Source organism: Oculina patagonica, chromosome 5 (assembly GCF_052425735.1).
Source record: "Oculina patagonica isolate OP01 chromosome 5, crgOcupat, whole genome shotgun sequence".
In the NCBI taxonomy this organism is placed as follows: Eukaryota; Metazoa; Cnidaria; class Anthozoa; order Scleractinia; family Oculinidae; genus Oculina; species Oculina patagonica.
Genome location: NC_135762.1, coordinates 29,161,864 through 29,175,633, shown reverse-complemented (window position 1 = coordinate 29,175,633; position 13,770 = coordinate 29,161,864). Strand labels below are relative to the sequence as shown.

The 13,770-nt window shown below is 38.0% G+C and overlaps 1 protein-coding gene across 1 annotated transcript; it reads left to right on the top strand.

Moving 5' to 3' along the window:
• The first annotated feature begins 2,499 nt into the window (after positions 1–2,499).
• LOC144655106 (uncharacterized) lies at positions 2,500–12,790 on the top strand. Its single transcript, XM_078515323.1, has 3 exons — positions 2,500–2,515; positions 12,010–12,507; positions 12,774–12,790. The coding sequence occupies exons 1-3, from the start codon at positions 2,500–2,502 to the stop codon at positions 12,788–12,790; spliced, it is 531 nt and encodes a 176-aa protein (XP_078371449.1).
• The last annotated feature ends 980 nt before the right edge of the window (positions 12,791–13,770 follow it).

The following is a 13,770-nucleotide window of genomic DNA, read 5'->3' as shown; positions in this document are numbered from 1 at the left end:
GAGCAATCTATTTAAAATAAGTAAAATATCATTTTTCCCATTATCACAAAAATAATCATATTTGTATAGTTTTCATTAAATCAACAGTGTATCATGAATATCCCATTGAGACGAAAGTTCCAAACGAAAAATACGTTCTCTTGGCAAACGTGTCTGTATGTGGTTTCGGTTTAATGCAATATAATTCTTTGAAACAAATAATGATACCTTTAGTTTCTTTAGTTTCCGTTTTGTGCATGAGAAATATTTATTGTTGAACACCTGTGCACAGCTCGTGTAGTCAATCACGTTCACCTCGTAATATTAGTAACATTTTGAAACGTGCGTTTTTTCAAAGATATTTATTTTTTGTAATCAAGTTATATCATTTCCTTCTTGCATAGAAATATGGTAAAATAGGATAGTTTTTAGTTTTCCAAAAAATATAAATTTGATTTTCTGCGAGCGTGTTTTGCGGTTAACTTTTAAATGATATTGAACTAGCTAGACGTTTAAACAAATATTGCACATTTCGATCTTGCCCAAAAATGAGCCTTGTTCTGATCCTTGAACATGAAATGGTGATTATGTTTTTCACGCAAGTTTTAATCGACATGGATCTTTTTTACTAATTTGACGATGAATAAATAATTACTTACAATTGTGAAATATTTTCAAAAAGCAAATTGGTAAATGAGTTCGTGAGCTGTCGATTTATGCGGATCGTATGTTTAAATTCGCATTACTTGGAGAACCAATCGCAATACTTATTTCATCTATCACACATATACCAGCTTGTAATTCATTTCAAATTACGTGCTAGTTTGGCATCGCAATTGTTTGAAGACTGGGCTCAAGGATTCCTTGATGACAACGTCAAACTGATTGGAAAAAGTTATGCATGCTAAGGTCGCGGAGGACAACTTACGCTCATCATTATAGATTTATTTAAAGCGAATGCATGAAGTGCAAAGACTGACATGGACAAGTTTTCGAGATATTCCGTTCACTAGAGTGAATTCGTGTAACCCGTTTTTTATATGTTAATGAGTCGCATAATATTCTTATGTTTGTGTACAACAACAAAAAATACACGAGTGGTCAGAAGACCTCAAAGAAATCACTTTTATAGTTATACAGAAAATAAGTATAAACAGGAAGTGTCTTTCTTTCAGCACTTCAAGAACATGTTCAACCTAAATTGAAAAATTAGCGGTCTGGTTCAAAATACGCAGGATTTAGTCATTTCACGTTGTTGTTTTTCAGAAGATGGGAAATAAATTTGCCAAGAAGTAATAGAACACATGCACAGCTATTTTCCTGCTCATTAAACCTTTTGTTTGCTAAACAAAAGTTGTTTGTCATCGTGATTTGCTAAAGCTCTCCATTGGATTGCGCGCGCAGAATTGCGTTACAGTCAAGTTTAATTTGTTTCTCTTTACGCGATGTAGAATATAACATGTTTATCTAAAATCGCAAGACAGTTCAAGGCATGATAATTTTTAAGCCCCGTTATCTGTTTTGGTTTTTACATATTGGTAAATGCTTGAATTTTAATCTGACTTCCACATGCAAATACTTACGATTTGTCTGCAATTTTTTGTTTTCTTGTACAGCTCATTAAAATATTACACGGCCCATTAGTATATAAAAAACGGTTTACACGAATTCACTCTACTGGATAAAAATATGGGTGCGTGATTTTAAGTGTTTTTAGTGTCGCGCCATGTGCGTTATTCGTAAAGTGAGACATCGACTGGACTGCTTATGCCATGTTCGTGTAATGTTCTTTTGCAGTCTGATGGAAAAGCACATTGCTTTCGTGAAGAAAAGGTGCCAGTTGTGTAAGAAAACCTTGTCAAAGTGAAAAATGGTCCAGAACTGCTTTAAGACAGCGGTTCGAAACGAAATTTTGGAGTTTTTTGACATCGATGTTGAGTGAGTAAGATACCAAAGAAGTTCACCCGGAGAAAGTGTATTCAGCCTGCAGACGATCCTGATTTGAGCTTATTAAAGCCTGCTCAACATAACAACTAATAGAAGTCAAGTCCCTCTGCTAACTACACTATTGTCAAGTACATCAATTTCATCTTTTACTGGTGGATGAAAATAAGGTAGGTTTTTATTTCAGTATATGTATCAGACCCATGGGTAAAAACAATAGTGAGCTTATACCTGGCTGAAAACAATGCAAATAATTAATTGTCTTTGTCACATAAATAACAGCAGCAAATAAAACAACTCTGCATACAAATTAAGAAACTCCTGTTATTGCTTTTTTTTGTACAACCAGTTTGCAAGTTATTTTGTCTGTGTTGCATGGGTCTGGACATTGCGGTCAGGCTGGACATTGCGGTCAGGCTGTCAGATGAGTCTGAGTTAATGAGTCAATCAGGAAAAAAGTGATTTTCACACAAAGTTTGATATACCCTATTGAACCACAATAATTTTTGCCTGAGTACAAATTACCTTAGAAGCACTGAAAATAATTTGCATGTGGTTAGTTTTTATTTGTTAGTAATGGTTGCACTGGATGGTTAGCCTGCTGGACTCTACATTAAGCAGTCCAGGTTCGGGGCTCGGCCAGGGCACTGCATTTTGTTCTTGGGCAAGAAACGTGTCTTTCCCACCCAGATGTTACTGTCAGGGGTAACCTTGTGATGCACTAGCATCTCATCCATGGGGAGTAAAATACTCCTAGTCGCTTAATGCTACAGAAACCGGAATAAGCTCTGGCTGTGTGGGCCACTAGGCTCGGACGCAGACTTTATTTTAAATCCTGCACTCATGCAGGACTCATTGACTTATAAGACTCATATAATATTTATTTTCATTCCTGGTGTTTTTGTAGTATTTACGTAATTGCTCGTGGATATACTGTATCTTGCTTGTTAAGTTGAGGGTGACTGACTAAATTTTAAATTCATGTTTGCATTTCTTGCACTAAAAATTAAGATTTTTAAATTTGAGAACATCTATAGTAATTATAATAACCTTATATCCAAAGCTGTTCTCTCCTAATTAACTGCTTAGCTATCAACCATATGATCCTTAATTTATTTTTTGAATGCTGAGACAACAGATTTTTTATTATGGATGAAAAATAATAAAAAGTGAAACTTGCCACTTCACAATTAAGGTGGACATGATTTGGGTATGGGGAGAAACTGGGCTGGCCTGGTACATGTGCTGCTATAACAAAATCTTTTTTCCCTTGCATATACCCATGGGATATATGTCAATAAACATTTTTCACAAACTTTTATTATCTCTTGCTGTCCAATAAATATGGGGGGGGGGGGGAGTCACATGGTATTTAGCACTATGAAATATAGTGAAAGCTAGATTCAACAAATGAGGCTATCATCTTTTCAATTCAGACCTTGGCCTTATATCCTGAAATCTTAGTGGTTGTGGAGATAATATGTGGGAGAAATATATGGTAGAATATTGTTGGGAGCTTGAACTAGCTGTAATCCATAGACTTGGCAGTATGAAAATGCTGCCAGAATCATTTTCACTTCTCATTGATAGCTTATAAATGTAAAAGGAAATAAATAATTATATGAGTTGAGCTACTCTCATTGAATTTGCTAAAATTATACTATTTTTCCAGGTCATTGCAAGAAAGCTTTAAAAGAGGAAAAAAGGAAGTTACGATATGATGAAGGAACATAATACAATAACTTTTGAATGAGTGGTGTTGAATGCTATTTTCAAGTTACCGTAAATGCTTGTTTCAACCCTGCTTTCACACAAAATACAAACACTGCAAAATTTTGAGTATAAACAGAAAAGTGATTGAAGTTTCTGAGGCAGCAGCAAAGAAAGATACCCTAATGTGGGGCTGTTAAAATTCAAATAATACTGGATTTTGTGCCGGGATTGACAGCTGTAGTGTCAGAAAATTTTTGGAACCGAATGATACTAATATTTACATTTATCACCTCAGAGTGAACTTTTCCCAATATACAATTGTAATCAGGAAAGTATTATAACTTTTGTACATACATGTACCTGGAACATTTTTAAAGACTAGATGTTTTTATTGATTATTAGAACATTGCATTTGACACAGAAAAGATCTAAACGATCTAGATTGTATCCACTTAGAGTCGAGTTTGATTTAATTCCCGCTAGTACACGTTAAAACAGGAGGAAGATTTGAAATGAAAGGAAATGAAAACGATAGTGTACTACAATACTGGTCAATACTTCAACTTTCATAAAAGCCTGATGAAAAAAATGTTAACTCAAAATTCATAAACGAGCGCGTTTTTATTATTTTCAAAACTCACTGTGGGGACCTCCACTGCTATGAAAATCTGACGTTGCATTGTTCGAAATATCACTTAAGTTCCAAATTTTAAGAAAAGAGGATAAGTAACATTTGATAGCATAGCGGGGGTGGGGTGTGGGAAGAAAAAGTCGGCACTTTTCGGTGAAGGCAAAGCAGTGCCGGGAATAGCGGGAATAAAGGTGCAAATCATGTGTTAATCAAGTCGCAGTTAAGAAGGACGTTACCCAAAACTTTATTTAAGCGGATTTTGCGCCTGATGTTTCACGCCGCCGAGATATTTTTTGCATATTTTCACCTGATGTTTCACGTCACTGGGAAATATCTCGGCGGCGCGGATAATCAAGCGAACAATTTGTCAGAGTTCACATTCAACAACCGAAAAAATGATAATCATCTTGGAATCATTGGGATTCGATTCTTTTAATTAGTATAATTCGCAAAACCTCTTTCATGCCAGGCTGATAGCCGTTGTCACTGTTTTCTCTTTCCTTTATTTTAGCACTGTTAGAGGGTCTGAATGGGGCTACCTCGATAACAATAAACACTTAATTTTTTCGCTCTTTAACATAAAACAGTTAAAATTTTAGGCATTTTAACACTTACAGTAAAAAATTCACTGTAACAGTAAATTCTAATATTACCCTTATGATATGAAACAAATGCCCTATTATTGGTCGATAAGTTGTGATCATAGCAACAATATAGTCTGTTTAAAACGCCTTTAGTTTAAGCTTTCAGTGCTAAATTATGATCAGCATGTCATGATATAACTTTTGGCAAAATCGAAAACAATAAATTGTCAGAGCGGTTCAGAGCCACCTTAAATGTTCAAAATGCTCAGGTGGCTCTGAACCACTCTGACAGAATCTCTTTTGCATTGAAAGCTGAAATTAAGGGTAATTTTTATCAGGTTATGTTGTTGCTATGGTAACCACTCAAGTAAAGAAAATGATCACGACTAATCGACCAATGATAGGGCATTTGTTTCATATCATTAAGGTAAGAGGAACTTATTAAGAATTGTAGTAATGTCCTATCAAAGTACCGTAATGATTCGATTTAGCGCCCTCCTTCAAATAAGCGCCCCCTTCCGAATAAACGCCCCCTTCGAATGTGTTTTTGTAAATAAGCGCCCCTATTCCAATAAGCGCTCCCATTCTAATTAGCGCCCCCGTTCTTATAAGCACCCCTATTCTAATAAGTGCCCCTATTGTGGATAACTGCCCATACTGAAGTCATTGACGTCAACTAGATAAACTCCTCACCGTTCGCCGTACAGTTCATGTATATATTTACTGCAAAAATGAACAATTATTTTAAAAGTAACTGAACTTTAAACAATTTCTAACTGTTACAGTTTCTGTTATTGTTAGATACATTTGGTTGTTTCTCAAGAAATTAAATAAGCGCCCTGTCCCGAATAAGCGCCCTGTCTCGAATAAGCGCCCTCCCTCGAGGTGCCAAAAGTAAATAAGCGCCCCGGGCGCTAAATCGAATCATTACGGTATAAGGAATGTTTGAGTACTGACTCATCAAGTTATAAGGTATGTTAATTATTGAAAACAGTTATCACTGGCGAGAGCGCCCACGGCCTAAAAAGCAACAAGCTTTAAGGTGGCTCAACTGGATTTTTTAGGGGTAACACCGCTTAAGTTTGAGAATTAAGAGGACATATGCACAAATTTCAAACAAAAATGAAAATTCTTGGCAATAGCCCTGTAATGGATTTCGCTCATTCTCTTACCATGGGTAGGTCTCAATATGAAATAAATCACAGTGTACTTTGTTTGGCTAAATATCGATTTGTTTTCGAGAAAATCGATAATTCTAAAATCCAGCAAAATTGACGCTTTCGGAGCTCAAAATTTATGCCGAGTTTGTTAGCTTCGCGTCAAAAAATAAAGCACTCTGGAAGAAAAATACCTATTTAATATCGAAGAATAACATCAAATTAGTACGTCGAAAGCAATTTCTGCTCTTAAAGTCCTTTTATTTACAAAATATAATTAAGTTTATTCGACACACTTTTGATTTAATTCAAAATAGGTCAAACTTATCGCTTTATTTAAGTATGAGCGAAGCGAAATAAATGGCCGAAAATTTGGTATTAGACAGATAAATGATTGTTCTTTTCGATACTAAAAGGATTTCCTAGGGAAATGATTTAGTGCGATGCTTTCAGATCTCAAAGTTGCTTAAAATTCGTTAATTTAACCGACCGTGACATTGTTGATCTTATCAACATTATGTAAACATTCCACGCAAAGGTTAATTTTCCCCATGTGAACTTCAACTGAGTAAAATAAAAACATAGACTTGCTTACCGTGGTGTTCGCTGATACATTGTAAATCCTGTTTTCCTCATTTACGACAAAACCTAAGCCCTCGGCGAAGCTGTTATCCAATTTTCTTGACGCGCCATTTGTAACTGATTTCCACGTCTTGAAGTGACAGTTATTTTCCATGCATTCTTGAAAACAGTCCTGAGTCTTAACTGATCAGTGTAAACAGGAATACGAAGTACTTTGCTTTAAATCAACTTAAAGCTTAGCAGCAGTGGTAGATAAATCGATACGGCCGGCGAATCTTCGTTTCGAAAACCGCCATTTGAGATTTGTCGGCCCTTTGTCCTGCGGTATGCAGATAATTAATTCACACTTGAGTAACTTCCGGCACATTAAAAAATCGACAACCACCGTGACCAGAAAGCACTCTGCTTTTTGGTGATTGGTTGAGGCACTATTTTTATCATTTTAACATAAGCTCTCAATGAAAAACTTTTGGGCTGAACTTGTACTTAAGTTTCACTTCAGTAAGCCACCGTTCGAGAGAGTTGTTAAATGTTTGCATGAAAGCGCTTTTAACTTCCGGGTCGAAAGTTCTTCTGTTGCGTTGCTTCGCTTTGCTGCATATTTTTTATCCAGTTCTTACCCTTGTTCAAATTCTTGATTAGGCTAAGGCAAAACAGTTGTAGAGTCAACTCTCCCTTATTGAAGATCTCCATAAGACGGACACCTGCTGTTAGTCCTGTATTTGCCGTTTTTTCGGTCATTTTTATACTCTAACCAGCTAGGCTACGTTTACACGGGACCGGACTGGAGCCGTTCCGAACTGGACCGGACCGGATCGGCCTCTGTTTACACGGAAGCGTTTGGCACCGATCCATGTGTTTACACAGGACGGTTCTGGAACCGGTCCGGAACGGTTCCATAACTTGACCTGCAAAATAGCAGGTCCAGTTTTGGTTCCATCCCGCACCGGTTCCAGAACGGCCCCGTGTAAACAGAAGGCCTATCCTATCCGTGTAATTAGAAGGCATATCCTATCCGAAAATCGGACCGAAACGTTCCGGACAGTAGCAGTGGTTGATAAATCGATTCGGCCGGCAAATCTTCTTTTCGAAAACTGAGATTTGTCGGCCCTTTGTCATGCGGTGTGCAGATAATGTATTTCACACTTGCGTAACTTCCGGCACATGAAATCGACAACCGCCGTGACCAGATAGCACCCTGCGTTTTGGTATAGTATTGGTTGAGGCACCATATTATTGCTATATTAATATAAGCTCTAACCGAAAAACTTTTGGGCTGAACATGTAATTAAGTTTCACTTCAGGTAGCTACCGTTTGTTAAAGTTGCTAAATAGTTGCCTGACAGCGCTTTTAACTCCCGGGTCTAAGGTTCTTCTGTTGCGTTGCTTCGCTTTATAGTTTTTTTTTTGTTCTTACCTTTGTCCAAGTTCTTGATTAGGTCAAGGCAAAACAGGTGAAAGCAAAATCTAAGATTTTATCGTTGGATCCGTCTTCCGTGAATGTTAAAAAATATTTTTTTTTTATGACCATGTATATATTCTGTTGGGGTCCGGCGTAAACAAGGGAAGGTGCCCCCCGCCAGAGCTTGCGGGGAGGGACAAGCGCCTCGCCGTCAGGGAACCCAAATGTACTAAATATCATAGTCATTATATAAATATTTTGTTTTTAAACCTGTTTTCCGGTGTGTTTTTGAGTTGATTTGGAAGCTATTAGGGGAAAACGGTTTAAGTTTCAAATATTATCCGCAGTCTATTCCTTCATAAATAAGACGGTTATAATTATAATACGACTCAAGTTTCCAAACAACAAGAGATATAAAGTAATAACTTTAAAATCACCTTAATTCTCAATTCAATAGGCGAACTTTATTAGGAAGGAGTTGTCGAAGCTGGGGTATTCCCCAAAAACGGCTCTGTGCCGTCCAATGAGGTCGTGGTTTTGGGTTCCCGATCTAGAACGGGATTTTCAATATCAGACGATATCTAGAACGAGATATGGTATTTTGAACACACAAAAGTTCCAAAATATCAGCAGCCAAAACGGGGTGACTTGTTTCTAGAACGCGGTATCTTTTGAATGCAAGTTCTTTCTAACTGAATACCAGAGGCCCTTCCAATTACGCTGGTAAAAAGGGAATGCTATGCTTCTAACAATGCTTGTTTTTTGTCCGATATAATGCTCAACTGTAATTATGCTCATTTTTTTTTTTAATAATGCTACTTTGGTATAAATGCTTTGTTGTACTTTGCAGAAATAAATACAAAATATGGCATCACGTCAGAAGTCCATCACAAACTTCTGATTACGTGTACTTTTCTTCACCTAGCTTAATCTAATGAAGTGAAAAGCACCCTTTCCTTAAGTTTTACACCATTATACACCTTGGTGTAAACAGTCATAAATGTTCAGCGTTTTATAAATTGTTTACCGTGACTGGTATTACAACTGCATATACATGATATATGGTCCCTTTTTTCCCCACCCCTTCCCACCTTTCCTTCCCGCTTTTATTTCGCCCAATCCTCCACAGGAGAAAGAAGGAGAGCTTGTTTACAGGCTAGACTACACAGCGGAATATATATTTTTAACTAACATTCACGGAAGACGGATCCAACGACGCCATCTAAGGTTTTGTGTACAGCCAACTCTCTCTGAAACGGGTACCTTCGGGACCGGCTCCAACTCAGTTCGTCTAAAAGAGATCTCCGTCTTATAGGGATTTTAACGTCGTTTCAAATTTTCCACTGAAGAAGGGACAAGAATTTGAACAAGGGTAAGAACTGGATAAAAAATATGAAACAAAGCGAAGCAACGCAACAGAAGAACTTTCCACCCGGATTTCATGCAACCATTTAACAACTCTCTCGAATTGTGGCTAACTGAAGTGAAACTTTATTACAAGTTCAGCCCAAAAGTTTTTCATTGAGAGCTTATGTTAAAATGATAAAAATAGTGCCTCGACCAATATTTCGAAAAGGAGGGTGCTATCTGGTCACGGTGGTTGTCGATTTCATGTGCCGGAAGTTACTCAAGTGTGAATTAATTATCTGCATACCGCAGGACAAAGGGCCGACAAATCTCAAATGGCGGTTTTCGAAACGAAGATTCGCCGGCCGTATCGATTTATCTACCACTGCTGCTAAGCTTTAAGTTGATTTAAAGCAAAGTACTTCGTATTCCTGTTTACACTGATCAGTTAAGACTCAGGACCGTTTTCAAGAATGCATGGAAAATAACTGTCACTTCAAGACGTGGAAATCAGTTACAAATGGCGCGTCAAGAAAATTGGATAACAGCTTCGCCGAGGGCTTAGGTTTTGTCGTAAATGAGGAAAACAGGATTTACAATGTATCAGCGAACACCACGGTAAGCAAGTCTATGTTTTTATTTTACTCAGTTGAAGTTCACATGGGGAAAATTAACCTTTGCGTGGAATGTTTACATGATGTTGATAAGATCAACAATGTCACGGTCTTTTAAATAAACGAATTTTAAGCAACTTTGAGATCTGAAAGCATCGCACTAAATCATTTCCCTAGGAAATCCTTTTAGTATCGAAAAGAACAATCATTTATCTGTCTAATACCAAATTTTCGGCCATTTATTTCGCTTCGCTCATACTTAAATAAAGCGATAAGTTTGACCTATTTTGAATTAAATCAAAAGTGTGTCGAATAAACTTAATTATATTTTGTAAATAAAAGGACTTTAAGAGCAGAAATTGCTTTCGACGTACTAATTTGATGTTATTCTTCGATATTAAATAGGTATTTTTCTTCCAGAGTGCTTTATTTTTCGACGCGAAGCTAACAAACTCGGCATAAATTTTGAGCTCCGAAAGCGTCAATTTTGCTGGATTTTAGAATTATCGATTTTCTCGAAAACAAATCGATATTTAGCCAAACAAAGTATACTGTGATTTATTTCATATTGAGACCTACCCATGGTAAGAGAATGAGCGAAATCCATTTAAGGACTCTTACCGACATATGTTTGACCGTAGGAAACCTGTGCTCTTAACTACGTCGCCATTAACAATGCTATCGAAAAACGATCACCACAGTTGTATTAGATAAAGATGATTTTTTTTTATGACCAGTGTTATATTGACATCGGAGTTGCCATAGCGACGAAATGACGTCATTACGTTTTTACTTTCGCTGGTATTCCTCGGCACCAGGAGATTTTTTCGAAAATCGTTCAAGAGAGCTTGTACCACACAAAGCTGCCTCAATGTTGCCAAAGTTTGAACAAATTCTATGAGAGCGCTTTCGAAATATTTGGGATAAATACAGTCAAAATCATACCAACGAGAAAATGGGGTAATATCTAAAGAAAACGACGCGCCTGTGAATTGCAATTTCATCTTATAGTAGTTTGATTCCATTTAAAATCGCTGTCGCCAACAGTGGTGGGGATTGCTTTGGTCGATTGCGAGAAAAAAGAATTTGATGAGCGTGCGTTCCGGTGCTCTTGTTGCCATTTTTGTATAAACCTTATTATAGGAAATTAACGCGTCATGAAATTAACGCGAATTTCAAAAATTCGCGTTAATTTAAGTCGCGTTAATTTTTGTTAACGTTAATTTCCGCGCCGTTAATTAAGTGGAGCGCTAATTTCCATGACCTTAATTTCCATTATTTAGGAACCAATTTCTCTATACAGTCCAGACGTCTTGACACTTATGAAAAGTCATTATTTCATCAGGGTGGAAATCTTCCGGATCACTAAAACTGTGAAGAACGCTCGAGGCGGTCAGGTTCCTTTGTGTTAAAGTAAACTTGTTCCTGTTATCTCAACAAGTTCCTTTTTCCTTGGTGTATGTCGCGTTAATTTCCTTCATTTTGAAATGTTACCCCCTCTTTCGCGTTAATTTCCTTAATTTGGAAGTAATTTTTCCTTCAATTCGCGTTGATTTAAGTCGCGTTAATTTCAAATACCTTAATTAACACAAGCGTTAATTTCCTATAATAAGGTAATTTGGTCTATGCCTGCAAAAGTGATAATAAATTAAAAACCGCTCGATGAATTATTTAAAAAAAATTTGTTAAACTCGAGGATTGTCATCAATTGATATAGCTTGCAAGTTTCAAGCTCATTGAAAACATTTAAGACAATAAAATTGGGCCTCCAATAAACTGATATTTTACAAGCGAGTGTCCTCATTATTCACGGGTATTGTTTTCAAGTGTCATATCTACGTACACCACTCCCGTAAAAAAATATTTGCATTAAACAGGACGCTCGATTGCTTTCCAACAATTTTTTCTGAAGCATGCTAATCTGCCTTGGGTTGAGAATAGCTATGACAATATATGCAGAATAATAGCTTTCGTTTTCTGGACAGAGGCCCTTGACATCAAGAGCTCGACAAATGCTGTTACAATTTTTTAAGCAATTTTTTGTCTCCTTTAACAGGTAACTCGGATTTCACGGTGACTAATTCAGCCCACTTCGTGTCCACCATCAGCAGTGAGACGATCCTGAACAACGAGGTCATGGTGTCTTTCGACGTAAAGTCGTTGTTTACCAACGTTCCTATCGACGGCGCTGTACAAGCCGCGCTACGGAAACTAGAGGATGACCCCAGCCTTGCTGACCGCACAACGCTAACACCTGCTCAGATCGCTGATCTTCTGAAGTTTGTATTGAAATCCACATACTTCCAGTATAACGGATCAATCTACGAACAACAAGAAGGCGCAGCCATGGGAAGCCCAGTTTCCGCTGTTATTGCTAACCTCTACATGGAGAGCTTTGAGGAGCAGGCAATAGCTTCGTCATCCTACAAACCTAAGATATGGAAACGCTACGTAGACGATACCTTTAACATCTTGGATCGCGAGAACGTCGATAGCTTCTTACAACATCTTAACAACCAGCAGCCTTCCATTCGCTTCACCATGGAAACAGAGAGTGACAGCAAACTTGCCTTTCTTGACACCGCAGTTTCGAGAGAACCAGACGGCCGCCTCACCACCAGCGTATACAGGAAGCTTACACACACTGATCAATACTTAGCGTATGATTCACATCACCCTCAATCAGTAAAACGCGGAATTGTAAAGTGTCTTTACGAACGCGCTAAACGCCTCGTAACAAAACCATCTGTAATCTCCAAGGAGAAAAAACATCTGCCATCTGTTCTTGTATCTAATGGTTATCCTTTTTCTTTCTTGCAGAAGATCACCAAGACTAGAAAACCGAACACCAGCGCTGAACCCGTGGCTGAGTTTAAATCTACTGCCGTTCTACCTTATGTCAAAGGTCTTTCCGAGCAACTTCGCCGCTGCCTACAACAACAAGGCGTACGCGCTGTTTTCAAGTCGGAAACTACACTACGATCACAACTAGTACGGCCGAAAGACGCTGTTGATTCGACTAAGCAAGATGGCGTTGTTTACAGGATTCCCTGTGAATGTGGCAAAGTTTACATCGGCGAGACTGGAAGACCTATGCAAGATAGGATCAAAGAACACGACCGGTACATCCGACTCGCACGCACCCAGACTTCCGCCGTTGCAGAGCATACCAACAACACCGGACACTACCCGCTTTGGAATGAGGTAAAGTTTATTGATCGTGACTCGCACTGGTACACACGCCGGGTCAAAGAGGCGATTCACATATGACTTCACCCTAATAATATCAACAGGGACAGTGGAATTGAAATTCCTGAAGCATGGATGCCCACGATCAAAAAACACAACAACAGGAGAACTGTACGACTGCGGACCGCCGAGGGAGCAACAGTACACCAGCATGCAGAACACTGAGGATCGAAATGCACCAATCAGAGCTGTTGAAAACCAACCAATCACAGCGCAGCCGTGTGCTTTATAAGCTAACGCACAACCAGTCGACCTTATCGGCTGATGAAGACTAGCAGTATGCAGTCGAAACGTGCGATCTCCATCACACGTGACTACGTCGTGAGACAAACGAAATAATACTTTGTTATTATTGTACTCTACCACGATGAATAACCACAACATTTTTTATGACAATATAACCATGTTTCGGAAAATTAATCGGAAAGCAGTCGAGCATTCTATGTAATGCAAATGAACTTTTTGCTGAAGTCGTGCACGTGGATATGAAACTTGAAAACAATACCCGCGAATAACGAGGACACTCGCTTGCAAACACAAAATCTGCAAGAAAAAAACAGTACATTGG